The sequence below is a fragment of the Musa acuminata genome, chromosome BXJ3-4 (assembly GCF_036884655.1).
Source record: "Musa acuminata AAA Group cultivar baxijiao chromosome BXJ3-4, Cavendish_Baxijiao_AAA, whole genome shotgun sequence".
Taxonomy (NCBI): domain Eukaryota; kingdom Viridiplantae; phylum Streptophyta; class Magnoliopsida; order Zingiberales; family Musaceae; genus Musa; species Musa acuminata.
The window spans coordinates 8,601,642-8,629,581 of NC_088352.1; the positions used below are offsets into that span (position 1 = coordinate 8,601,642).

General features: G+C 38.4%; 4 protein-coding genes across 11 annotated transcripts; 2 read left to right on the forward strand and 2 right to left on the reverse strand.

Annotated features, from left to right (window-relative positions):
• Positions 1–6,144: 6,144 nt before the first annotated feature.
• Positions 6,145–14,595, reverse strand: LOC135585838 (bZIP transcription factor 1-B-like). 8 transcript variants are annotated; one of them, XM_065148814.1, is made up of 14 exons: positions 14,436–14,595; positions 12,362–12,554; positions 12,186–12,251; positions 11,983–12,069; positions 11,200–11,286; positions 11,037–11,096; positions 10,930–10,957; positions 10,788–10,851; positions 10,625–10,679; positions 7,550–7,592; positions 7,217–7,473; positions 7,002–7,079; positions 6,729–6,854; positions 6,145–6,638 (listed from the first exon to the last, which is right to left on the reverse strand). In XM_065148814.1, the coding sequence occupies exons 2-14, from the start codon at positions 12,416–12,418 to the stop codon at positions 6,498–6,500; spliced, it is 1,149 nt and encodes a 382-aa protein (XP_065004886.1). In that variant the 5' UTR covers positions 12,419–12,554; positions 14,436–14,595; the 3' UTR covers positions 6,145–6,497. The 8 variants fall into 8 exon arrangements, 7 of the variants coding, with proteins under 7 accessions (XP_065004886.1, XP_065004882.1, XP_065004885.1 ...); XM_065148810.1 differs by adding an exon at positions 12,701–12,760 and having other exon boundaries at positions 10,788–10,957; positions 14,436–14,509; XM_065148813.1 differs by having other exon boundaries at positions 7,217–7,470; positions 7,571–7,592; positions 10,788–10,957.
• Positions 14,596–19,116: 4,521 nt separating this feature from the next.
• LOC103981670 (RING-H2 finger protein ATL39-like) lies at positions 19,117–19,623 on the reverse strand. Its single transcript, XM_009398412.2, has one exon. The coding sequence runs from the start codon at positions 19,621–19,623 to the stop codon at positions 19,117–19,119; it is 507 nt and encodes a 168-aa protein (XP_009396687.2).
• A 1,500-nt stretch (positions 19,624–21,123) lies between these two features.
• On the forward strand, positions 21,124–21,873 carry LOC135635576 (17.4 kDa class I heat shock protein-like). The gene has a single exon (XM_065146744.1). It carries the CDS (start codon positions 21,166–21,168, stop codon positions 21,631–21,633), a length of 468 nt encoding a protein of 155 aa, XP_065002816.1. The 5' UTR covers positions 21,124–21,165; the 3' UTR covers positions 21,634–21,873.
• A 965-nt stretch (positions 21,874–22,838) lies between these two features.
• On the forward strand, positions 22,839–27,907 carry LOC135635432 (vacuolar protein sorting-associated protein 55 homolog). Its single transcript, XM_065146481.1, has 5 exons — positions 22,839–22,989; positions 26,911–27,073; positions 27,162–27,201; positions 27,287–27,371; positions 27,454–27,907. The coding sequence occupies exons 2-5, from the start codon at positions 26,975–26,977 to the stop codon at positions 27,644–27,646; spliced, it is 417 nt and encodes a 138-aa protein (XP_065002553.1). The 5' UTR covers positions 22,839–22,989; positions 26,911–26,974; the 3' UTR covers positions 27,647–27,907.
• The last annotated feature ends 33 nt before the right edge of the window (positions 27,908–27,940 follow it).

A 27,940-nucleotide genomic window follows, 5' to 3' on the forward strand; every position in this document is an offset into this window, starting at 1 on the left:
GGGTATGGAAAAAGTACCGGTGCCCTTTAGCTGACACGTACGCTACGGTTCAGCCGGCCACGCGGGAAACTTCCCATCTCCTAAGTTCGTACCCGTCTGACATACCTGAGTAGCCAGTAGCCGGGTCCCGCACGGTCCTTTACGCCGCGACCAAACGAGCGGCAGCGACGGGGGCGGGTGAAGCGGTGAGTTTTTATTAAACACAGGAACAAAGACCAAGTACAACGAAATGCGTGATGGTTAAGGCACCAGTGATACTAATTACTGCGACTACTAGTACTTAATTAATCGATTAAGACGTGCCTAATTGAGACTCGGGCGACCATCGCGGCTTAGGGAGGACGGGGACGTAGGAGTCATTATCGGGAAGGTATAGTGGCTAAACGAAAAGAAAAGAACAGCCACGTCAGACAGAACCTTGACGAGATGACTTGTGGTATGGTTGGATTACTCCGAGAATGGTGACGTTAATTATGGCGGGGAAGGACCGATTTCTCGTGATCTCGGACGAGAACTCCGCGATAACACGCGCTTTGGATCGGGGAAGCCCGACACGGAGTTGCTCGTATCGCGCGATACGCTAAAATTATTCTTTCGCCGCTAAATCGGCTGGGTGGGACCCGATGGAGGATAGGGAGGGGGAGTGCCGGGCCCCACGAGAGCGCGTCGATGTGATTGGTGTGTACAGAGCCGGGGTATGGACGGTGGGGGCCGGGGAGCTGCACCTGGGCAGGCTAATGGAAAGGCCCGGGAATCTACCAAAGTCGCCTGCAGCGTGACGACAACATGCAAAAAAGACAAAAAGAAAATTCAAATAATAATGAATGTGCTCAAACATATTATAATTCTTACTTGACCAAAATACTTGGAAAACCCTTACGTATTCGAACTACATGTCGGCTTACTAAACCTATATCATCACTTATACTCAACTAGTGATAGATAGTGGTAGCTCGTCGTCCGTCGGATGGTGACATCTCTGTTGAGATCATTGCAGGACGAAACAGATGGACTAATTGACAACTTGTGCGTTTCGCCTACTCATCAAGGAAAGCTTTCGGATGATAGCTCATGTAATCTAACCTCTACCAATATTTTAGCTGTTGGGACTTGTCTCGATAGAGAAATTAAGGGCCAAATTGATTGATGTATTAGATGACTGAAGCTAATAACTTTGCACTGTCGTTTTTTTAAACGCTTACATGTCACACATCAATCAAAAGGATATCAAAACGAATGGATCGATTTTTTCCTCTCGACCGACAACGAAATTGAGGTGGAAGTCGTAACATGTTCTTACTCGAACACGTCAAATCTTTGACTATGTAATCAGAATAATATGTCAGGTGAGTTGATAAATTGTGAGAGACATTGTTACTCACGATGAGAGACTTGTGGATTCTAATAAGCACACGTAGATTTTTTTTTTGAAGTATTTACCACTCTAATCTATACACTTTTTTATGTTTTTATTTTTTAAAAAAATATTTTTATAAAAATATTCCTCAATTTGAGTTTTTTCTACGAAGGTGTTTATATTTTTAAATTTTCTTATTTTGTGTCTTTTTTTTTTTTGCTCTCAATGTCGTCTCTCTCTCGGGATAGACAGAATAAACATTGTCGATCGTTGCCTCTGTCCTATCACAAGACATACTATTTTTGCCCATCTGCTTTGACGTGACCTCCCTCTCTTCCCCTTCGTAAGGTAAACCTCCCATATCATCTTTTTAAAATAAGTTCAAAATAAAGATATACATTATAGTGGATACGATTGATAACACAAATGAAGGTCTTGAGCCACTCATTCTTGAGAATATCCTTCTCAATAATGATAGAGACATAAATGAGGATAACAGAGACAACACAGTAATAAAGTGAAGGCAACAATCGACAATGTATGTAAATGAAAAGATAACGATAACGAGAGACATTTAGATTATTAGATGAAAAAGAGAGAATGAAAGAAAAAAAACTATAGACATCTTATTTAAAAAGCTAAAAAAGGATAATTAAAAAAAATCACTCGAGAAAAAAATACATGACTTTTTAAAAATAAATTTATATCTATATCTGTCTAGAGTAAATGATTTTTTTATGTTTGCCGAATTAATTTGAAGTCTTACATTTATTTCCCTATAAAACTAAAAAAAAATCATGGACTTGACCGTCGATACTATGATGATAAAACTCTAATTATCGGTACTCTAAAAATATTCTATATTAGTTTGTCAAACATTTTAGGTATTTGAAGTATACATATTTAAAGGGATACATGTATAATATACCAAAATTGTATACATAAATAAAAGATTTTTCTTAAAATTAAATATCCATCACCAACAATTACTCATATTATCATGATTTAAATAACTAAAATAATATTTTTTAAATAAAAAAAATCAGTTCGAAAATTCATCCAATAAAACCTCAAAAAAAAATACTCTTTACCCTCTGCAGTGTCGTACGTGCGAGAAAGTGATCGATTCACGAATCTAAAACGTGCGAAACACTAAGCTTTGGAATATACAACGGCGGAAAACGACAGCGAGAGTGAGATGGGAGCGCAGCGCACGCAACCCCATACCATCGCGCGGGGTGGGGTGGTTTCGTTCGTCTCGTCGTTGCGTAACGAAGCGAGACGGAATGCACGCGAGATGTTCGAGCTTTTGCCCGACCGCCGATTCGTGGGTCTAAGCTGACACCGACCGCGGCATCGTCCGCGCCTCCCCTTCCCCTCCCGCGGTCAGGTGCTGTTCTCCTCCATGCCGCGGACCTTTCGGCAGTCTTTTCCTCTTCTTCTTCTTTTCCTGAGCTTTAAGGAAGAATCGAGGGTGGAAAAAGAAGCGGAGAAATCCGAGTCTCATTCCCCACCTCCTGCTGTCTCTCAAAATTTTCAGATGGGGGCGATGACGCGAGATGGACCACTGGTTAGTGTTTCTTGTTAAAATAATATTAAATATCTGTAGCTTTCTTTTTCCTTGTCATGTTCTTATCATTTTATTTTATAATAAGCAAATTCTTAAAAAAAATCCAAAGTTTTATTTATTTTTTATTTTTATTTTACAGAAAAAAACCCCTCAGTTTGATTTATTCCCGTAAAATATTTTTATTTTTTATTATTTTTATAATAAGCTCTGTCTTCCTTCGTCACGTCTCCCTCCTATCGTCCTCGGCGACCTTGGCGATGGAGAAGGAGATGGTCTCGATGGAATTTCCCCTCCTCTCCTCTCCTCTATAGCCCCCATACTTATTGGATATAAATGTCTTTTAAAATTATCTATATATTTATTATATTTTTTTTTTAATTTAAGTATTTAATGAAATATTAAAGGTTTTTATTTTAAATGTTTTTTGAAACTCACTACTCACCACATTTAATTAATTAATGATATAACCTGAATTTTTTTGATGAATAATACTTACAGGAGTGACATAAATGTTCGAATAAATAAATGAATAATTATGGTCTAAATATTTGGAGGGATACATATAATATGTTTGGTATGTAAAAGCCTCATTGTATTTACTATTATTTGGACAACGTTATGGCCATGTTGAAGCCACGCAACATGGACAAACAATTCAATCACTTTCAACATCAGTGTTCTGTAAGAAAAGGATGTGATTTCCTTTTCATGCAGGAAGCATGACTTTAGCCTTAGTTCTCACTTTATAGCCAAAACAATTTTGTTTGGGGAGTTTGAAGCAACAGATGTTTCAATCATTATTATGATTGCAACAGATATCTGTCAGTGCTGTATATGATCATAAATTGTTCTTAGTTTTTGTGATTGTTCATCTGCAACCAATGCTACATGTACATACACATATACAATATATATACGTTGTGAATATGTGTTTTGTAGTGTTGATGTCAATGTGGAATCTATGAATTTATGACCCATGTGGAATCCATGTCATCATCACCTCATGAATTTGCATGTGTAGTGATAAGCTAATCATAAAGGAAAACTTGCATGTTTATATGTTTGATTTTTTTGTATTTATCCCTTTAAAATTTGAAGTTGATTGTTGTAGAAATGGCTATTTATATGATAAATAAGTTTTAATATGCAATAGTGCCCTTTAAAATTCACTATGTTTCTAAAATCATAATATATTTTCTTTTCTTTTCTATATTTTTAAACTTAAATAAATAAATCCATCTTATGTGTAGATAAGATTAATAATATGTAAATTGATAGAGTGTAAAAATCTTTTTTCTAGAAGAAAAATTGAATGCCATTTTAGCTTCCCTAATTTGATACATATACATTAAAATTGTTTGCCAAGACATTTTTTTTTGTTCTTAAAAAAGTGGTAAACAAATTACCACGTGGCCATATATCTTCCTTAAGAAATGGATAACTTTTAGAGTAGGCAATGTTTGCCTTTTATGCAATTGGTAGGCAATGAAGGATAGGACTTTGATTCAAAGATCGGAAAGCAAGTTTCTAATCCTTATCCATAGAAAATTCCCACTTCTCATGTCAACATCAAGCTAGGCCATTAATGTGCATTAGGTAGCATTGCTTCACACAGTGCTACTATACTGACAACAATAACAAAATAATAATGATGATGATGATGATAATAATAATAATAATAATGATCCAATGTGTGAAATTTTTTTATTTCTGTTATTAAGAAAATAAAATTATAGATCATGTCGCATCTAATTGCTTAGATATTCAAATGATGTTCTTTCTTTTCGCTTGGTTTATCTACCAATAAAACTGCCTGTGACACTAATTATCTCATCTCGTGTATTGTTATTGTTGTTGTTGTTGTTGTTAGACACCGCTCATCGATGTTGGAATATGAACATAAAATGAGAGGCGGTCAACAATTAATGTTCGCTAATTTTTCGGTTCTTTCTAAAAAAAAACACAAGAGAGGGAAGCATTTTGCTTGTGTGTGTCAAAGATCGACATGTTTTTTTCCTGCTTCATGTCATTATGCAGATATGGATCTTTCTAGTTGACGAGAGAAGATAAGGTCATGATTTCAATCTTGTTTGATGAGAGTGAGAGGATGTAAGCTTCAAGAAAGAGGGCGAGTGAGTGAAAATGTTTAGGGTTGGGATAGGGCTCAAAGAGTGAACTTTTGAATTTATTATTGTGAAAATTATTCGTTGTTCTGATATGAGTCATGTCATCATAGTTTGTTTGACGGTGATGGGGTGGTTTTAAAGTCGAGATGAGACAATTAACCCCTTTTGATGCTATTTGTCAAGTTGTTCCACTTAGATCAAACGCGAGCTATAGTTAGCTACGTTAGTTTAGCTCGGACTTGTTGAGGCATCATAGCATATCGTAATTTATTTATCTTGGATTTTTGGACTTGTTGAGGCATCATAGCATATCGTAATTTATTTATCTTGGATTTTGACCAATACGTATGTCGTTGACCAACCTATTGTTGACTCGAAATGCTCTGAACACTATCGATTTGGGTCGTGTTGATTTCAACTCAACCCATATCATTCACCATCATTATCTTTCTAATTATTAGATATCATTTGTCTATCTGATTAGAGAGCTCACGAGGAATTATCCATTTTAAATAAGTCAACATTACGGTAAAGGGTGACACTGGCATTGATACTCAATCAACATAGATCTAAACATATATCACTTTATAAATCATTTATCTTGCTCCAATTGAGATAGTTGATGATTTAAAGAAAAAAAAACATGCTAATGATTTTACAATGCTCACAACTTTCAACCTTTGCATGTTTCCTTGTAATGGTTGCAAAAATAATATAACAATAAGTATTTAAGATAAATTGATCCTAAATACCGGTTGATACACACAAGTCTTCCGGGTCCGACTAACGACCGATATAAGCAAATACCATATGATAAGGATTGAATTTTTTTTTTTTTTAAATGACACGGATGATACCAAATATTAATGACCAGATGAGAGATTACGGTTTGGAAGCTTGAGGTAATATATATTGGTTCTGTATTATTCCTAATTAAATCAAAATCATTTAAATCTCCTCGGTGACCACCAAAATTTTAAGCAGCTATATATACATATATTAGCTAAAAGTTGCAACACACACCACCATATGAACCTCTTATCAGATTGGCAAGCAGCTGAAATAATCCGATACAGATTAATAATCAACAATGAGATAAACAGTTGAGATTAGTGTATTAACAATAGTTGATTGCTCGTCAATCAATACATCCAATCAAAGGTTAGCCATACACAGCATATTAATAGGCAACTGTGAGAAGTCACTAGCCATGCCTTGACAGCAGATGAAATTGGGTTTGTGCACCCTATATCTGCTCAATTAATGACTATTTAAAAGCAAGACAGTGCTCAATACAAAAACCAAGGCTAAAGTGGTCGATATTGACACAAGTCAACCTACTTCCAATCAACAGCAACAGCTATAATATTCAGATATTAATCATTCTATGTAATCTGCGTGCCAGGTCGTTTAGGGTTAGGCTCCAATCTCAAGCAGGTGAGTGCTACACGCCACTCCGCACTTGCTCTGTTTCCACTGTTTGGACCTCGGTATCCAAGTTCCTGCTGGGGCCATCTCCAGAATGTTGTTCTTTTCTGTCGAGAGTTTGGTCTTCCGTACCTTGCTTTGCTTCTCCAAGCTTCTCCTGCATGGTTGGTCAGTAATCGGTACATGCAAAAACACATATAACATGGGCGAGTTGAGGAGAGTATCAGAGGAAGAAAAGGCTCGTCACCTTAAGCAACATGTTCTGAGAAAGAAGATGCTCGTAATCCTTGTTGATCCTGGTCAGCTCTGCCCTCAAGGAAGCATTATCCTCTCTCAAAGCCTCAGCGCGTTGAGCCAGCTCCTCGTACTCTGCCTGTGAATCATCAAACACTAATGATACTTTATCTTCAACAACTGGAAGAGTTATTTAGTACTTGTAAAACAAATAATCGTTAGATTGCTATAATCTGGAATTATTTACTATAAAAAAAAATTATATCTTCATAAGCCAGACATGTACCTGCTTACGTAATCTGGATCTACGTGCTGATTCCCGGTTAGATTGCTTTCGTCTCTGCCTTTTAAGTTCCCTTTCATCCTAAATATCACCAAAATTGTTAACAGAAACAACATGCCGAACAAAATATCTCTAGCTTCTGGAGCAATAAAAACTTCAACATTTCCGAAGAAGCTTGAAACAGTTTAATAATAAAAAAGATGGAGCTAAGGGAAAACCTGCAACCAAATATCACTAGGAGCACCAGGCACAGCAGCTCCTCCAACTGCAGTTGCAGGAATCTTACCATGCATTGGTATAGGTGATGAGCTTGGAGCACCCCAGTAGTCCATCCCTATATTTAAGTTTGTGGTAGGACCAGCAACTGCCCCTGGTGCAGTTGCTGGCATAGGCACCATAGACATCGGATGACTCAGCATTGCCTGTGATGGAGTTCGAGTAACACCATTCTGAGAACCACTCTGGGATGCCTCTGCTGCAGTTCGTAAAAATTGGAAGTCGGCATACTTAATAATAATAACACAAGCAAAAATATATTTGAATTCACCAACCACCAAGAGATTCATGCCCACCGGTTGTCTTTGGATGTGAATCCTGCACAACATAAATGAAATGAATGCTTAAGCTTCAACAAAACAGAAACCTGAAATTCATTCATCTTTGCAAGTGCAAACAATTATTTCCTCAATATCGATTAAAGAAAAATAACTGAACAAAGTCCAAGTGAACTTTCTATAAATGCGTCAAGAACTCGGGGAATATGTGCAGTACAAGTAACATCAGATCACAATTAATTAAAATTTTATTGAAAAAAATGAAGAGAATAATCATACTTTTCGCAGATCAAAATATAGATATTGCACATCAATCTCTGATGCGCATGTATGATTTACATTTTTTTTTTCCACTAAGCATGAAATTTCATCTCGATGCACATCATGGCCAATAATTAGCATCATAAAATCAAGAAGCCATAGCACAAATTTTCACACGGATTTATATGTATGTGCTTTCTGCAAGAAAAATAATGCTCTCCTATAATAACATCAGCATTCTATCAATCTGTTTCATTGTCTATCATTAAATAAACCTCATATGCATGTACTTCTTTCTTCAAACATCAGATACATGTCGAGGATTGCAATTTTGGGTAGCGGACCTATGGTAGTCATTGGCTGCACCGCTATGGTTCTAGTATGAATGAACATACTGACTTGTGGTATGCTGTTATGTACCATGGTACCATAAGGTAGAAGAAAAGAAGAGAAGTATAGAAGGAAGAGGAGAGGAGGCAAAGGAGAAGAGGGGAGAAGGTGGCAGAAAAAACAGAGAAGTAGAGGAGGTGGTGGTGGAGGAGCCAACGGCGACCAAGGAAAATGAGGAGATGTTAACCAAGGAAGATGAGGAGGAGACCACACCCAAGCAAGATGAAGAGGCTGCAGCCGACGAAGATGAGGAGGTGCTCATGGCAGACAAGGTTGATGAGAGGAATACCACCAACACAAAAAACAAAGAAAACAGGCTTACTGCCTGGTCCAAACTCATTACCAGGACTGTGGGCCTGGAACAAGTGGTAAGCACCATACCGCATGTGAACCGCCGAAAATTGGGGAGTGTGCATTGTTGATTTATGTCTGGACAGATAAATATGAACAATACATCCAGTCCAAACCAATGATTTAAAAAGGCGCTCGAGCACTCGCCTAGGCGCTCGGGCGAGGCGAAGCGAGGCCCGAGCGCCTCGCTAAACTTCCAGGCGGCGCGTTTCAAAGAGGCGTCGCCTGGGCGCTTCGGGCAAGCGCCTGGGTTAAACCAGGCAATCGAACCAGGATTTTAGGTCTGGTTCGATCTCCGGTGGTTAGTTGGTTCAATTGAACCAATTAAAACCGATATTAGCTGTCCCTGCCCAACCCTAACCCTGCTCGTTGTCGCTGTCGCTCCCGCGCCCGCTACTCACAACCGCTGTCACCGCTCCTGCTGCCACTGCCTCCTTACACTCCCGCTGCCTCCTTACTCTCCCACTCCGGCTCCCGCTACCGTTGTCGCTTCCTCTTTTCTCAGTCAGCGGTCAGCACCCCCTTACACTCTTCCTTCTTCTCTTTCTGTATATTGTTAACAATATACTGTATACTGTTAATATTGTTAGGTTTATTTGAAATTATTAATTTTAAATAATTATATTTATTAATTATATTATATATTTTTATATTTTAGCGTCTCGCTTCGCTCGGGCAAGCGCCTAGCACCTCGGGCATTTTTGGACCTTAGCGCCTTTTGACGCCTAGCGCCTTTTAAATCACCGGTCCGAACAAAATTGCATTACTTGTATATGTCATTATGTTATTTCTTCCCTTAAAGCAAGTATCTTCTTCTTCATTTTGATCAAAACTTAAATAAAGGATGAAATGACAAATTTTGTATCCTAGAAAAAAAACCAATATGATATGACAACAATAAGTCATAATGCAAAAACTATTTGACTATTAGAAGTTGGATATATGGGTCTTCTTCTGCCATTGAACTCAGTTGGGGGCAATATCGCTAGTCAAACTAAGAACAACAAAACATTTTATGGTTTTTAATAAAGTATACATAAGTATTCCTCTATCTTGGCTCATTATACTAATCAATCATTAAATTCATCTCATCCAAGTAATGCATCTATAATTTCTCTTCGAATATGATTCATCATCTTGAGTTAATTTTCCTCAATTTATCCTTGATTGGACCTACACCTCAATGTTCACAGATGTAAAATTTTCTACTCTTTTTCTATTAACTCCACACATCTCAACATTCTTATTTTTGCATTTGTAGATATAATCTCCTAAGATCTAACTTGAACCATAAAGCACAAATCCTGTTCCACCAATTACCTTTATCGAGGATAGTATATCTAGTCAAACTAAGACATCAAATCATTTTTCATGGTTTTTAATAAAGTTTTCTTAGGTATTTCTACCTCTCACAAACTCACAACACTACTCATAATTATTTCACCTCCTCTAACTGTGTCTGTCCATCTGCACCATTTTAAATATTTTTTCATCAATGTATCCCCAATTGAACCTATAATTAATTGTTTATAAATGTAAATGTTTCTTATTCTATTCTAGTATTTTCACAACCATCTCAACATCCTCATCTTCCCATCACTAATTTTTGTACATGCAATTTACCAACTGCCCAACATTCCGAACCATAAATTACAGCTGCCTATGCACATTCAAATATCATAGAAGACAACAGACATGTGGCATGACACAACATTAACTTACCTCGTTCTCCATTCAAAATATCAACCAAAATAACACAGACAACAGAAAATATAACCAAAGATATGATGGAAAGTCCTTTTATGTTCTCCTAGTGTCACTTGAAGTCCTAAAATGCAGATTAACTTCTTATAGGAACCAAAAACTACTTCATGTCATAGTAGAAGCGCTTAGTGACTATGAGTAAGCAAATCAATTTAGGCACGATAGGGAAGAATGATAAAATACAATGAGGTATTTGCAAGAAGGGTAAAAAATGACATCCATAGCACCAAGAGATTCCTATTACCGTGATATTAGATGACAACTAGAGAAAGAAAGCCCACAAAAGGAAAGGAAAGAGATGCTCACATTCTGAGAATTGGCATCACTCCCTTCACTTGAACTCTCACTTCCACTTTCACCACTAAAAAAAATCAGTTCTTTTAGAAAAGGGATGACATATATTTTGCAAACAGTGTCACCCTAAATGTAGTAAATAAAATGATGACAATCAAACCTATTTTTGATATACCTCTGAGAGAAGGCTCCATTGGCTGGTTGCCCTGATAATTTACCTGGCTCGCTGTTGTTCTTCCCTGTAATCATATTTAAACTACCTAAACTTCCTTTGGATCTTTTCAGGGGACTTCTTTCCTTACCTACAGATGACTTACCATCAATGTCCACTCCAGGAGCAGTTCCCTAGAGATATAATACATCATAATCAATTTGATTATTTCAAATATATAATAAGGTTTGTTTGGTGCAGCAAATAACTCACAGAAGCCTCAATGTTGCTGCTCGGAGAAGCCATAGCATAAGGGCTAAAAGGATGTGCCCCCTGTTCAATATTTGCAGAATGATAAGAAGCAAAAAAATTGCATCTAGGAAAAGAGAATTTGCATGAGATAGATTACAGCTAGGTTTGATTTAAAAAAACATACAGGAGGAATAGATGGATGAGAATATAACCCTCCAGGAGGATACATTACGTACGGAGGTGGCGGAGTTCCATATGGTGGCATAAGGTGCTGCAAACAAAAGGTTGGATATGAAAGTTTGCTCACATGTTGAATAATATAGATGTCACAATGAAATGTATTGACCTAATGGCCACTTCATGAAGATGGTTAGTAATGTTACAAGCAGTGGAAAATTTTGTGAAGAAGTTCCAGCATAAAAACGACATCTAAAATCCACAAATAAATGCTTTAGCAAATATAGGACATGTGCAGTCCACCACAAATTTCACTTTAGACATTTCTTGTAGGGAGAGAATGATCCAGTATATTACTGTTCTTCTCTGCTTTCTTCATCGTTTCAAACTTTCAACACTGGTATTGTTTCGCTTGTGAATAGCCAAATCTAACCATTCTACAACATATGCAATTTTCAAAATAATATGTGATGAATATTTAGCAGTGCTTAGTGTCTAATTTACCTGTTGACAAGACACTAAAACAATTTCACAGACTTTATGACCATCTAGTTCACGTGATGTTAACATAACAATGTATTCAAATGACTACCATCATAACTGCTATTAAAATGGACTAAAAAGGAAAGTTTTCTACTATAATTTTTTTCTCAATGTTTCACTGATTTCTTCTTTTAAAATGTCCAAACAACAATAGATGCATCGAGAACCTGCCTGTCCTGGAGAAAGACAAACATTTGAACAAATCCCAAAAACACAATCCTTTAAATAAATCAATAATAAAAAGCACCTGAGGTCCCCACATGTAAGGATGAGGCTGGGGACTCGATCCCACCGGAGAATGGAAGAAACCATGTGGTGGAATCGGTGAATATGCCTAATAGAGTGAGAAACAAGGACTTGATAAGTTCCCCAAAGCATATAAATAATCAACTAGCAAGAACATTTATGACGAAAAGATGAAAGAGTTCGTCCATAGAAATACAGCAACACCTGAAAGGTCGACCAGTCTGGGTAAACAGTCACAGCAGGGGTGGAGCTAGTGGCAGGAGTTTGTTCCTAAAACAAGAACACTCGAGAAAAAAAGCTGTTTTTTCCAGCAAACAACAGCCCAAACAGACAAAATAGAAATTTTAGAGTCTTAGACTACAAGGATGACATCTGAGTACCTGAGCTGTGGATGTCTTTGGAGCCTTGGCAGATGCATCAGCCTCACTGCTGCCCATAATCCAATGACCCCTCCAACAACTACTCCCAATTAATCCTCCAAATTGAGGATTTCTGAAACACACACTCAATCAGGAAGAAACAAAGGATGGGATCACCCCAATTCCACCGTCAATCGAACTCCCAAGCCCTAGTCTGCACAAACTCAAGAAGCACAAAAACATGGCAATGAAAAGGAAGAATAACTGCATAAATTGTAATCAAAGAGCTCTTTAGCTCAGCAGGGGCCCAAATATATCACATGGGGTCAAAATCTCAATTAGGAAGAGACAAATGAATACCTTGTTTCAGGACGATCTTTCTAGTGATGTGAAACTGGGAAGTGAGATCCAAAAGATAATCTGCGAGAGATTTGCTTGTTCTAGGGACCAAATTGGATGAAATCCATGAAAAATCAACAAAGCGAGGAAACAGGGAGATGAAGAAAAAGGGGGAAGTAGACAGTAAGAAATAAAATAAGCAGGAAGTGAAATGAATCCACGACCAAAGGAAATGATAGATGAAGTTCTTAAGGAAACAATTTTGGAGACAACAAAGGAGTGCTGACCACGTTGGTAAAATCTAAATGATAATGTTTACTGCATCAGTTTTTACCCTGTAAAACAAATACTAATTTGTATGACATATCATAATATCATATTCAAACTATGCGGATCACACAAAACACAAATTGATTCCTACAAAGTACACCATAAAGAGCTGATACTTTATTTGAGGGTTGCACAGATGTCATCTTTACTGTGGATTAGGACTTCCAATATACTGAGAGAATTCGAGTTATTGTTTAACCTCTCCTCATTTAAATAGTCTAAAGAAATAGCCTAGTGTTGTTTTAGTACTAGAATCAAGGATAACTAAATGTGAAGTTGAAGAACTTTAGTGACACAGAACTGAAGTATCAGGCTGTTCCTAGATTTAGACTTCTCTGCCGATTTTAGAATATATGGTCACTAAAATTATCTTTACTTGACTGCATCCAAAAGTAAAAATGGATAGACAAATACCTCAGGCAAGAATGGCAGTTGATTTGGAGAGAAGAAACAGTAGAGAAACCCACTAGTGAAACACGCAATGGTCGAGATTTTTTTTACTTAATGAATTTCAATTTTTGACAATCAAGGGCTGCGATAAGACAATAAAAATATTATTCTTACACAAATTTAGGCTCAGAGTATAGATCATAACAGAGAGAACTTATTCTTAGGTATGAGAACGTAACACAGATCCACCATGACAAAGATACATATCTTAGCCATAATATTCAAAAGAATTTGAAGGAAAATGGCTAAGGCAAACAAGCAGACAAAAATTTCTTAATACTTGGAGAATTAGCCAATCAGAACTCCAAATAACATTGTTTATTGCCAGATGATTCTTTTGGAATCGTTCTGCGTGCTTCATTCTCGGTCAAGAAAGCACAAACCTTCCCCAACAGATAACCAAATCCAAGTTCTTTTTGAAGTTAGATTGTGTTACTCAACTCCAATCTACGACTATTTACCTCAGAAAGATTTCTGCCAGTGTTTTCAGATACATTGCAGTCCGCATGGAAGAGTTAAAACTTCCACGGGAAAATGTCTAGCAGATTACCACTCAACCCTAGAAATGTAACTTCTCTGAATTCCCAGTTACATCAAATTTCAAAACCAGAACAACAAAAGAGACAAAGATGCGGAGAAAAAGGAGTCCCTTTACGCTTATTCCGTCTTCAATCTAATATTTGAAAAAACTGAACGAAAGATGATTATAGAGATATAGAGACACAGATCGGGATTACACGAAAAGGGCAAAACTAAGCAGGACCACCACCCAGACCTAAAGATGCACCTTTTTAAAATCCCTAGTGTATCAAGCGCCAATAACACCCAAACCACAGCAGAAGATATGTGGAGAAATATGAGTTTCTCCACGGTTCTTCCGTCTTCGACCTAAGCTTTGAGATCTAAATAGAACATGATTATAGAGGGATCGAGATACAGATCAGGATATAGAAGAAGAAGAAGAAGAGAGACGAACCTGAGAGAGATAGGGAGGAGGCACTGTGAGGAGTTCAGCCCCGTCTTCTCTGTGCGGACGCCACGGGAGAGAGAGAGAGAGAGACGGGTGTACTCACAACTAGGGCAATTGCTTCGTGACCTGGGTTCGCACGTACCGGAACCGGGAGCTGGACCCGGACCGATCCCGAACCACGTATTAGTATTTTTTTTTGGTTTTACATATTTATCCTTTCGCAATTTCCTAAATGGCATATTTGCCCCTACAAACTTTAATATTACATGCATATCCCTCTTGTCCTCTAAATGTTTATATCTTTCATGTCTAATAAACTCAAATCAGTATTAGCGATCATTATTATCTTTAAATATTAAATACATAGAATATCATTTATTACTTTCATTAATTATATGTTTCCTCATGTATCTTCAAGTTTTTGAATTTTACAACAATGTGTGTGCTTAACTTAGATTTAGAGGATAGATAGAAATATCAAGGAGTATTTATAGATACATGTAATTTGTTTTTTTTTTCTTTACATATCTATGTTTTTTAAAATGTTAAAATAATCCATTTATGGTTACAATTTTTGATATAGCATATGCATACTCAAAATATTAATATCCGTCAAATACAATCCTCCTACCAATATCAATCTAAGAAACTTGTATTGCTAACAATTAAGTATAGTTAGTATTATCTAATTTAGCTTAAAATATGTAAAATACCTCAAATGCATCTCATGTTATATAATTTAATAATTTACTTAAATAGAATAACATTTATTTAAATTTGTAAATAATAATAATTAACTGATGGAGATTAATCATACTTATATATATGTAATATTTATATGTTAGAAAATATTTATATAATTAAAAATAATATAATTTATCGAAAAAAAACTCATATCCATGGACTTTTACAAGATGGCACCTCATATTTGATTTTTACTAAGGGATTTTTTATTTTGACTAAAATATTTTTAATAAAATCATAAAATGATAGTTATTATCATTTCACTAGATTTGACTTCATTTTTTAGATCCTAAATTTATATACAAATAAAACTAAACATATTATTACATCTCATCCTAGTAGTTCCAAAGAAGTTTAAAGAGTACACTAAGTTATAATCATATTATTAAGCTTGAATTTTATTTGATCATAAATTCAATCCAAAAATATTATATTTCAAAATTTAATCATCTTAAATTTATAAAAAAAATAAAAAAAATTAAATATATTATTATCTCACTCTAGTAATTCTAAAAAAGTTTAGAATGATTTGATAAAAATTTAACGAGCTACAACTCAAAAATATTCTATTTAAAAATTTATTCATCCTAAAATCATAATTAAAAAAATAAATATTTTAAAATTATGTATTAGTAGTTACGAAGAAATTTAGATTGGTTTGATAAAAATACCTTAGTTACACTGGAGTGTAGCTTGTGTTATATTTGAGTGTTACACTAGTTCATAAATTCAATAAATTCAATGAAGTTCGACTCGACCTAATTCAAATCTATTGATTTGACTTGAATCGTAATAATCAGAATTGATTAAATCGGCCCATGGATCTATAGCCGAAAACAACACACTTTAAGGGTATTAATATTTAAAAAAAAAAGATACCTTTTTGGTAAAAACTAATTACGGGAGCCTAACACTAAAAGTTTTTTTTTGATAAATTACTCTTAAATACATATAATATTAAATATCGATAACGAAATTTCAGATTAATGATTTGGGTGATGTTCCTAAATAACTGTTCTTTTTAGGTTTTAGTTTTTAGTTCTTTCTTTTTTTATAAAATTTTATATTAAATCTTAAATAAAAAAGTATTTTCGTAGAAGGTGCCATAGTTTTTAGTTCTTTCTGTTTTTATAAAATTGTATATTAAATCTTAAAATTAAAAAAAAATACAAAAAACTCATAAGGTGTAAGGTCTTGATAGCTGGGTATGTCACCAAACCAAGTACAAGTTAAACTCTCACATGTATATGACCAACTAGAGAATAAGCATCCCTGTTACATTCTCTATATAGAAAATGAAAGCTTACAAAAAGGTATGATACGATCACTTAACAGTTGAGTGCCTTCACTGCCTAGAGACAATCCGATCGCACTCAAAAGTTCTTGAGGCCCTTACTGCAAGCAAAAAGAAGGGCCTCCGAGATTGCAATGCTTTCGGCTTGCAACACCCAGCTAAACTTCTTGGAGAAGTAGCCCGCAGTAATTAATTAGTCTTTGCTCTTTTATCTCTTATAATAATATATCTCACACCTAAAAAGTTGATGAGTATCACTGGAAAAATCATAGTTAACAATAGTTCCTGCTGCATCCATTGTTTCCCATCTTCCTAAGTGTGTGAACATCAATCATGTCCTCAGCTACTAAAGTCATCATCTTAGCCTTGCAGTTGCAAAAATGGCAGTCATTTATTTCAATGGTTCTAAAGAATCCATAAGGAGCAGATAATAACAACAAGAAACTGTTTTCTCTTCCAACAGGCAAAGCAATCAAAATTGAACTTAGTATGCTTTGTTCCAAATTTCAGAACTCAAAGAGCAAAGCAACACTCAGAGAGGAAGTGGTTTGGCTGAGTCACTATAGTTCTGACAAACTGAACATGAGAGCATAGCCGAGGGACCAAATCTAGAGAACCATTTAGATATGTAGGAAGTCTTCCCCACACTAGTTTTCATACAAAGTCTTCCCAGGTTGGTCTCCACTTAGCAACTATCTTTTGTTCTCGATGCTTTCTGACACCCTAATTAGTCTCACATCGAAAATGAGCAAAGACTAAGTTTGATTTATAAGAGTCTGATTAATATATTATATTAATTTAATTTAAATATTTTGATTAGTAATTTGGATCAAATGAAGTTATAGGTGAGTTAGCCCATGGTGATTTAGCTTAGTGTAATAAGGTATCTAGTGTGATATATTTCAACAGACTGAAGCCAATTTGGTGACTCCTTAGAACTGTAAGTGGTACATCTTTTTCTTACCGAGTTTCTTTTGCAGCATGGATGGTATATATGAGGGCCTTTGGGACTTGCTCTGGGTCTTGGATTTCATGAGGTTCAGAGTTATTACATCATTGCTGGGACCTTTTGGCTTGTCATTACTGTTGGGGATGGTTGGATTGGGTTTAGTTGTGACATTTTATGCATTTTAGCACTAACTTCTGTTTTTTTTGGTTTGTCCTTCTATTGTTTCTTCAGGGGTTTAGAAAGGTTGATCCTGAGAGGCCAAAAGCATTTGCTGAAGATCATCAGTAGGAGGAAAGCAACCCATGCACACAACCATCAGCAGAAGCCTCAAACACAGAGTAGTATCGAGGTGGGGGAAATTTGGGCTAGAGGAGGAGATTGAGAGGATCAAGAGAGGCAAGAATGTACTCATGCAGGAACTGGTCAGGCTAAGGCAGCAGCAGCAGCAGGCCACTGATCAGCAGTTTAAACACCTTGGGTCGGCGCTTTCAACGTAGGGAACAGTGCCAGCAACAGATGATGTCATTTTTGGCAAAAGCCATGCAGAGCCCTGGTTTCTTAGGTCAGTTGGTACAGCAAAATGACACCGATCGGTGCATAGTTGGAGTGAACAAAAAATGGAGATTGCCTAGGCAAGAAAATAACCTGGATGTTGAAAGTGCCTTGCAGATTCTTAATTCTGACACTGTCTCCTAGGCTGGAATCTTTTGGCAGTTCTCAGAACTTGTTGATTGAGAATTATTCTTCACCTTTGGAAGCTTTTGATAGTAGTTCTTTAAACCGGATATCAGGAGTTACTCTTATCTGAAGTGTCTCCTACTTCAGGCATTTCATCTATGCTCACAAGCTCTGGGCATTCAACAATGCCTTCATCTTCTGTGTCATCTGAGATGCACTAAGATGCCTAATGGATTAAATCATAGCTTTGTCGAGCCAAACATGGAAAGGATTCCTGTGAACCCTATTCCAGAGATCATGGACAAATTTGCAAATAACTCCCATTAACTCTTAGCAGATGCACCGCCGCAATCAAATCCTGCAGTTGACAGCGTCTTCCACCCGAGTCAATTCGTGACACGGGCCTTGAAGCCGAAGGGACGAGTCAGGTCATTGTTCAAACTCATGGAATAAGTAGAAGAACAACATTGTAATCGATCTTTTGACTTTGGCTGATGAACTATCTGACTCCCGTTTACTACACACCTCTCAACTCAAGTCAGCTAAGAGTGAAGCTCAATAGGATCTTCTTTCCTCACTCGTTCCTCCAAGCCCAGTCTCCTCTCTGTTGTCTGCTAATATCCTTGCCACATCAACATTATTTTCTGTGTAATTTTTACGAGTACAATTTGGTTAGCCGTGTGTGATTTACCTAACTAGACATCTACTCGGATTTAATTCAGGTTGAGTGCCAACACCAAATAATAGGGATTACAAAACACTCCATCTCAAGTTTCCAAAGTTTTGATGATTTTATTTATCACAGGAGTCACCGTGTCAAAAGACAATGGAAAAAGCCAAAAAGAACAGTAGAATATAAATAATTCATGAATAAAAAAGAAGTACAGGAAAAGTATAAAAAAGGCAAAAAAAAATTATGCATTCGAATGTGTTTAGGGCTCAAAGTTCATGTAATGCCAACATCAGGTCAACGCGACACCAGGCGTTGACCTGCATGAGAAAGCATTCCACCGTCGCAGCCATTACCCCTCTACTCCGTTGACAATGACGTGGCCGGCCGCCAAGTCGGACCGGCACAGCGGGCAGGTGGCGTGGCCGGCGAGCCAGGGGTCGATGCAAACCGGGTGGAACCCGTGGCGGCACGGCGGCAGCACCCGGAGAGCGTCGCCGACGCCGAACTCGGTCAGGCACACGGCGCATTCCCGCCCCACCGTCCCCTCCCCGGCGCCTCTCGCTTCGGGGCACGTCACCACCGGGAACGACGCCAGCACGGCCGGGTCGAGCCCCCCGGTCACAACCTTCTTCGCCCGCCTCTCCTCCTCCTCGTCGTCGTCGGAGGGCGAGACAAAGGCGAAGTTGACGAGCGAGGCGATGACGAGGAAGCAAAGGACGAAGGAGAAGATTTCGGGAACGGCGCGGTCGATGCAAGCTAGCTCTGTACCGTGCGGCACGGGCGGCACCGCCGGGGGTGGAGGGCTGCTGCCGGAGACGCAGTCACCGCCGGTGGCGTAGTAGAAAACGTCGTCCATTGGGCGGGCGGATCCTCTCCAACCGCGACTTAAATTCGTCCAAGCGACTCCCACAACGGAACCGCTCCGCTGAAGTGGGCCCAGCCAAAACCCTCTATATATATTCGCTAGGAAGCTCCCTTTCCTGATACTATAATTGGACAGGATCCTAACCCACTTCTCCCGTAGTGTCTCCGTCGGGTTCCGCCATCAGGTGTCGCTCCTATTCCCATCTCCGGCGGTTGTCTACCGGATCTCACCTGGCAATCATAAAGGAAGCAGCATGGGACCCTCTATGGGGCCTGCTGGTTATTACCAGGACGTGTCAAGGGCATGGATAGGTAGTAGTTGACAACCATCCTGCACGGTTTCTTGCAAGGGAAGGAGATGCAAGTGTTATCGATGCTTGCCATCTGTACTCCCCTTCAATCTAAGCCTTCGGCTTATACTTATAATATGCCCCTGCAAGGTAATTTCCATCGCCTAAGTCATCTTTGTTGGTCCAAAAGAGTTGTTTGAGGAGTTGAGAAGGGATGGTAAAAATCTAACACATGCTTTTCTCCAACAATAATTAGTTTACAACAAATGGGTACGTCCATTGGAGCTATCCGGCAAATATTGAATATGAGATACTGATGAATTCAGTGACATGACAGCAGGGAAGCAGGGAAGCAGTTGAAGATGAACATAAGGAGGTATGTATGTGAATCGACACAAAAGCTTATCGTGGTTAGATGCAAGGTCTCCCATACCGGAGTGTACCACTCGTATCGGACGATATGTATTGGTCCGATATGTTATCGGTACGCGGACCGTCCGGTATCGTACAATGCTATAATACTATACTGTAACACTGCTATAGTATAAAAAAATATTCAGTACGCCCTGATATACCGCCCGATACACTAGTACCGTATCGTACCGAGTCCGGATCGAAACGTCGGTACGATACGGTACAACGAACCTTGATTAAATGGATTTTAATTGAAAGCTTCGTATAATACCAACTTACATATATGCATGAAGTCACTTTCAGTGTCAGTGAATGGCAGATGGAACAAACTAAAGTCGAAGATAATTAGCGTCCATTATTCTCACATTCACAGAGCTCATCGAGAAAGAAATGCAAAGAATGGAAGCATATCCACTGAGCATTGATGCAAAGAGGTACAGAATTCTTCGGTGGCTTGTGCTTTTCCTTCACATGTATCGATCAAAAAAGGTATTCCTTCCACTAGAGATTGCATCCCCTGATCAGAACAACATCCCTTATCCTCAAAGAACATGAATATACTAAGCTTTGTTCTCAAGCACTACTTTGAGGAAAAAAGGTAGCTTCTTGATCCACAGTGGTAAGCAGACGCTTCTCGAGAAATATCAATCTTTAGTTCTTGATGCAATCTCAGTAGGAAGCTGTAAAGGAATAAGATCCCGTTCAAGTTTAAGCGATCAAAGGTGAGATTCGATTCTCCTTGTCTGACACGAGTGAAGCTTTCTTGCTTTATAAATGGAACAAGCAGCCCCGGAAAGCTCACCGACGGTTATCCATTAGAGCCTCTGATCATGCCATCCATCATCCCGAGCTTGTTCGGTCGCAGGACGAACAAGCTAAGCGCGCAGGAGCCCCTTTCCGGCGGCATCTGGGAGCCTCTCGGAGGCTTCTCGTTCGCTACCACCACACTGGCGGTGTCTCCGCACAAGACGGCGGACATGGACTGGAAGGAGACTCCCGATGCGCATGTCTTCATCACTGACCTCCCGGGGGTAAGGAAGGAGGAGGTGAACGTGGAGGTGGAGGAGGAGAAGGTGCTCAAGGTAAGCGGGCGGCGGGTCAAGGAGAGCGAGGAGAAGGGGGACAAGTGGCACTGCGTCGAGCGCAGCGCCCACAAGTTCTGCCGGACTGTGAGGTTGCCGCACGACACCAACACGGATGGCATGAAGGCGAAGCTGGAGAACGGGGTGCTCACTGTGACTCTGCCCAAGGAGCAAGACAGGAAGGCCCCATTAAGGTTCCTTCAGATTGAAGGCTAAGAAATCTCTTGAAATATGCATGCATGCATGCAATGAAGTGATGATATATGTTGGTGTGCTGCCTGGTATCGGAAACCCTAGTTGGAAGGTTGGACAATAGTGTATGCAGTATGAGATGGAGATAATATATCTTAAATAAGCTCTTTATAGTTTTCTGAGCACTCAAAGTCAGCAACAAGTAACTATTGTACAGTGTCAGATCTCCCACTCTGTTTGATCTATAGATGCAAATTAACATCATCTGTTTCTATAGCAGAGATTACTTCATACATCCTATACCAAACAACACACTCCAATAGCAATTTTGGAAGCACTTGTTGAGATTATTTACAAGTACACAAATTTATTAGACAATTTGTTATTTATTATACATTTCAAGAGCAATTTTAGCAATTAAGAAGAATTATATCCATATACTATGATAATACTTATTATCATTTGACAATAAAGATCACAATCCAAATCATGGAAGAACATAAGAAATCATATAGGAATAACCTTATCTAAATTCTCAAAATAATGATGAAGATGCTACAATTGCTAAGCCAACTGATATATGATGATGATGATATTACTGTTATAACGAGCTTGTAAATTTGTAATACTGGTTTCAGTTACTTCTTTTCTACTGTAAAAAATAAAAATAAAAATAAAAGAAATTAGCGCCAATAAATTAAGCTATATATATATATATATATATATATATATATATATAAATGAAAAAAAGGGAAAAAAAATACGAGCATGCTAACCAATCAGTGATCGTACTACGTGGTGGCCCCCACCGACTTGGGGAGCTCTGCGTGTGAGGCAACCCATTAGCCGACGGTCGGGGCCACCTATTAGCCGAGCTAAATATTCTTTTGTGTCTATCGACACGCAACCCAAGTTTACCCACAATAACAACTCACTTATACGTGGGGCCCGCAGAGGTATGGACGCGCCACTTTCTCTACGGGTCTATTCTTTGGTCGAATTTCACGTGTCACCAGATGCTCAATTATTTCTGCTTCCTTAGCCTTTCGAACATTATCATCGTTTACCCCGGTTCCGAAACATACCCAGGAAATAACCCGACTGATGATTGCAGAGAAAAGTGGGTCCCGCGGGACCGGCAAGTGATGGTGAGGACGGTAACGCTCATGAGTACAGAATAAAAGTACCGCTTAGCTTTAATTTTTATTTTTATTGGTTCCTTCGTCCGGTAGAGAAGAAACTCGAGAAAAGGGACGGCCGTTCAGGAATCTCGTCGACGGCTTTACGCAGCTCTTGACGGAACCCTAGATCCGGGAACCGGAAACCCCCAACGCTGATGCGGATTCCTCCGCAAGCAATGCTAGTTTTCCTCCCATCATAGTACGTAATCTGTGTCCGGGTTCTCTATTCGGCTTCTTCGTCGCCGGATGATCTCGATGCTTTTTTCTTTATCTTGTTAGCGTGTGGTTTATTTGACTGGGGTGAATGGTTTCTTCAACGAAAGATGCGATTTCTTAATCTGATTATGCACAAAGAAAGCAGTAGCGATTCGATCTTTTTTCGTAGGGGATGGTTGATTTGCTTTGGGCAATTGGTTTACGCCACAAGAAAAAAAATTATTTTTCGACTTTTTCATGTGTCTTGAATGAAAAGGATGCTGACTTCGTTATGTGTTAGATCTGGTTGGACAAAGTATAGCCTTCAGGTTATGATATCCTTTGTTGGGATGTATATGTTTTTTTTGCTTTTGTTCGTGCTTCTATGATATGAACAAATCCCTGTTTCTATGAAATGAACAAATTTTGAACCTTCTTCACACTCAGTTCTACCGGACTAAATTTGACTGTTCTACGTACAATCAAGTTGAGATATTACTAGTGATCTGAGCTCAAAGGTCATTTAGTATGGCACGTCGTTGCTAGATCAGATGATTAATCTGCCATATTAGCCATTATATGATCTAAGTTGACTAGCATTTTCTCTATCTACATAAAATTAAAGGGTTCTCATGAACTTGAATTTTTGACATGAAGAGTGCAAGAGAATGTTTGATCCTCGTTTTGCACAGAATGTGGGTTTGAGATAATTAAATTTATACTGTTTTCCCTGGTTAATTTATCTTGCTTCCATAGCATTATCAAGTAAGAAAATACGAATAGTAGAATCCATTGTTAGCAGTGATTCAAAATTATCTAGTTGATACTAGAGACTTCAATCTCCATAACATTGGTGTCAAATCAGTCTTCAAAGATATCTAAATAGTGGTAAAGGATCCATGTCACTTACCAAGAAATTAGCAATGAGAGCATGGTGTTGATGTCATATCTGCTATATTTATATTTGGTTTGTTCAATATTATCTGGTAACAAATTGAGTATGGAGAGAACTGATAATGTACTATTGCCATGTGCAAGTAGGGTTGGTGCTCTTTCTTATGTTGCTGAGACATGGTGATAAAACACACAGTACTGGACTATTGTCCTCATCCAACTACCTTTGGAAGTGTTAAAATTTTGAATTCGATTGATATTGGTTGGATATTTTCTCTCTTCTTATTTTGTTAACTTTACTATGAGACACAATAATGCTGCTCATGAGATTCCTAAGTGGAAAGTCAAACAAACCCTTTTATTTTTTACCTAAAAACTTGTTACTGAAGCACCAATGGACTTGTTTGTTCAACGATTTTTGCCAGTTGCCATGTACCAGTGTACCATGGTATTGTTTGTTTCATATGCTATGTTGAGCGTGTTAACACAAACTTGGCAATGTCTTTGGCTTGTACGTCAATGGATACATGCCAACCAATATACCTGCAGAACACTGATGCACAAAGTAAGATCCTTGTTGAGCGATAATACTTGTCAAAACTTCTTTAAATGTATTGTGCTCTAAGAGCTCGCTAAATTTCTTGTGTTGTAAAATTCATGTTAATGGAGGGCTTGTAAAAGTTATTATAGGTTGCATTCCTAACTAAGATGAACTTCTTATGACTTTATGACCTCCCAATAAACTTTGGGTTTTAAACTGGGAAGCTTCGCTATTAGGAACGAGTCGGCATTAAGAGGGGGAGTGAATTAGTGCAGCGGTAAAATCATCAGTTTAAAAATCTTCGTACAATAAAACCGATCGGAAAGATGTTAACTTGAAAGCATATGGAAGAGTGTAGTGGATATAAAGCAAGTAAAGAAGGGTAGTTTGCAGGAAATGTTAATTACAAGAATTAAATGCAAATCAAGTTATAGTGGTTCGGTCGTCGTGACTTACATTCACTCTACCGATTCGTCTTCCGTTGAGGCCACCGGTATCCACTAACGGTCTTCCTTCAATAGGCGAAGACCAATCATATTTTACAGCTCTTTCTCCTTTTACCGGGTTTAGGAGATAACTCTTATACCCTCACTTACTCATCTCTCAAACTATTCTAACACTTAGATTTTTTAGAGGAGTTCACACAAGATTACAGTTTTCTTTCTTTTTTACTCTCAATTCTTGTATTTTTTAACCAGAGATGAGAGGGATATTTATAGGCCTCAAGTGGATTCAAACTTCGAGCCTAAAAGAGTCTCATCCCGGGTTTCCCGAGTCCTAGCAGTACCACCGCCTGTGCTGGGCGGTACCACCGCCTGACACCCTGTCATTGGGCTGTACTATTGCCTGACACAGTCTCGGAGATTGTGCCACGACGGTTTCACCTGTTTGGTCACTGTTTGAGCTTTTCACTTGGCCCAACATAGCCCAAACTTGGGTCACTGAATGAGCCTTTTTCTTGGCCCAAAACAACCATATTTTGGGCTCAGTTGGCCCCTAATTGAGTTGGCTTAATTACATTCTAAACCGACTCAATTAGACTCTTAACTGACTCGATCTAGACATAATCGATTACAAGCGAATCCTTGTTGTCCGGCATGTCATTGGTTCATCCAACGCTTCGTTCGATCCTTCGTCGCTTCGTCCGATCCTTCGGTGTATTGCCCAATCGGCACATTGTCTTCTCGCAACATCAGATCTTCTTGGTGCAATGTCTGATCTTCTTGGCCCGATGCCTGAATTCACAGCTCGAAGCCTTCTGCTGATACATCAACCGTTCCTCCAGCCCGACGTCTAATCTTCAGACATGTTTGCTCCGGCCCAACATCTGATTCCTCCTGCTTTAATCAATTTGCCTTTTTTGATCGACGTTAGCCCTGTGTCACTTAAACGCACATTAAATTGCAAACACTATCAATTGGTTTCATCGTCAAAATCCGAGATTCAACATTCGCAATGTGCCAGTGGTGGCCCATGTGTGCATAATTTGCATGCCAGGTGGGGTACCTACAATTGCAACTTTATTGGAGCAGTATAGTCAAGCTTCGAGTCGACTTAACAATAAATGCAAGAGCAGTTTCCTCCCTTTGGCAGCCTATCACACTTGTGTGGTTCTCAATATGAAGCCTTGTGTGAGGCTACATAGTATGCGTCCAACCTTCAACTTGCTTTCTGGCCAGCTGGATGTTGTGCAGATCAAGTGGTTTGAATCTAAACTAATATATTCAGTCACATTAGATGTTTTAAAAGCTGAAAAAGTCGTAAATATAATACATGCCTTTTTATACAATCTTGTACTCCATTATTGAATCAGGATACCTTTTTGTTTCATAGTTGGCCTCTTTGTGCCTTTGATATTGGGTTTGACATTGTTAAGATTTTTATTGCAGTTGTTCTCATAAACTGGGGAAAAGGGTTTAATATGAGAAGTTTTCATGTTACTGAAAAGCCTGAACTGTAGAGTCTCAAAGTGTTAGAAGTTTCTTTAACGGAAGAAACTTACTGGGTATGTCTCTGGTTTTTGTTTGACTTAGAGGCTTTTGAGGAGGTCATGATCATCATATAAAGAGGAATTGTCCGGTTAGTACTGTAGAGGAATCTTCCGTTGGTGATCGCAAGAAAGTGGTTTGCGGATGACCTGTTTCTCATCTTTTTTTGTTCTCTTCCTCGTCTTCATTGCCTGCATGCCTGTGCAGGCACACTGCTGTCCTGTACTGTGTTGCTGATATGTACTGTTTTGAGGTTGGTTGGCCTGGATCATGCTGCACAATGGGTGTTATTTTCTATCTTCTTTATTTCCTTTCACTTTGCCACACTTCTCTGTCTTTTCTTGTTTCTGATTTCTAGTTAATAGTTTGACACTGTGGACCTAAATCTGCAAATCACTAGTAATTATCTGGTGGCTTGATGAATTATACAATTCATAATGGAAACTGATAATATATGGTGTGAACATGTTGAATTATCATATATTTTGTTCCATCCTTGCAGGTTTCAGATGGTTGATTCTTGTATCTACTGAACTTGCCAGAAGTTATAACTAATTCAAAAAACAATGGCGGGTTTATCACGCAGCTTGTCGACTTGCCTGCACTCTGGACAGCTTGCTCTATTGGCAATTCTGGTCTCTGGTGGAATAGTATTGCAAATTTTGGTTAGTACAATCTCCACATTGGTCTTCTTTATTTTTTTCTTGTAAAACATCACCCCTATGTTTTCTTTTGTCTACTGTGATGTTTCAGGCATGTGCTTTGTACAATAACTGGTGGCCGATGCTAACAGGTAATGGAGAAATTGATTTGTGATCAAAATTCCTTTTTCTAAGATGAATGTTTGTCTTCATAAGTTTCTGAATTCTTCTCTTCAGCGTTGATGTATGTAATTCTTCCGATGCCATTGTTATTCTTTACGGGATCCAACAGCAGCTCACTCATGTCCAGTGAGGGAAATGGGTTAGCATTTCCTGTATTTAATTAAGACTGAATTATTGTTTCCCTAGATCTATTAACAAACTCATGGCCTACCTATTGACAGATGGGTAAACTTCACAAAATTCTTGACCGGTGCTTCAGTCATTGGAAGCATTGCGATACCTTCCATCTTGAAGCATGCAAATCTCATCGGATGGGGGGCGCTGGCAATGGAGCTGTCTTCTTTTGTGGTTTTCGGTGTGGCCATCCTATGGTTCCTCCAGATGAGCAATCACGATGACTACAGTTATTTCTAATGCTTGATTAATATGCGTGTGATTTTTATATTCTAATGTTTTGATTATCGAGTTACGGGAGTGGATTTCTTCCCTCTTATCTGAATTCAGGCAAATTACTGCTTGTGCATTTATGCTACTCGATCACATTTGTTCAAAGTTGCATGTAATGAGTGGCTACAACGCCTTGTGATTTTGCAATTATGTGAACTTGATCGTGTAACCAAAAGACTCAGATTTTGGAGATACTATCACAAGAAATGCATACAAATGTTGAGGACCGATTTGTTTCCTTTACCCAAAGAAATAAAAAAC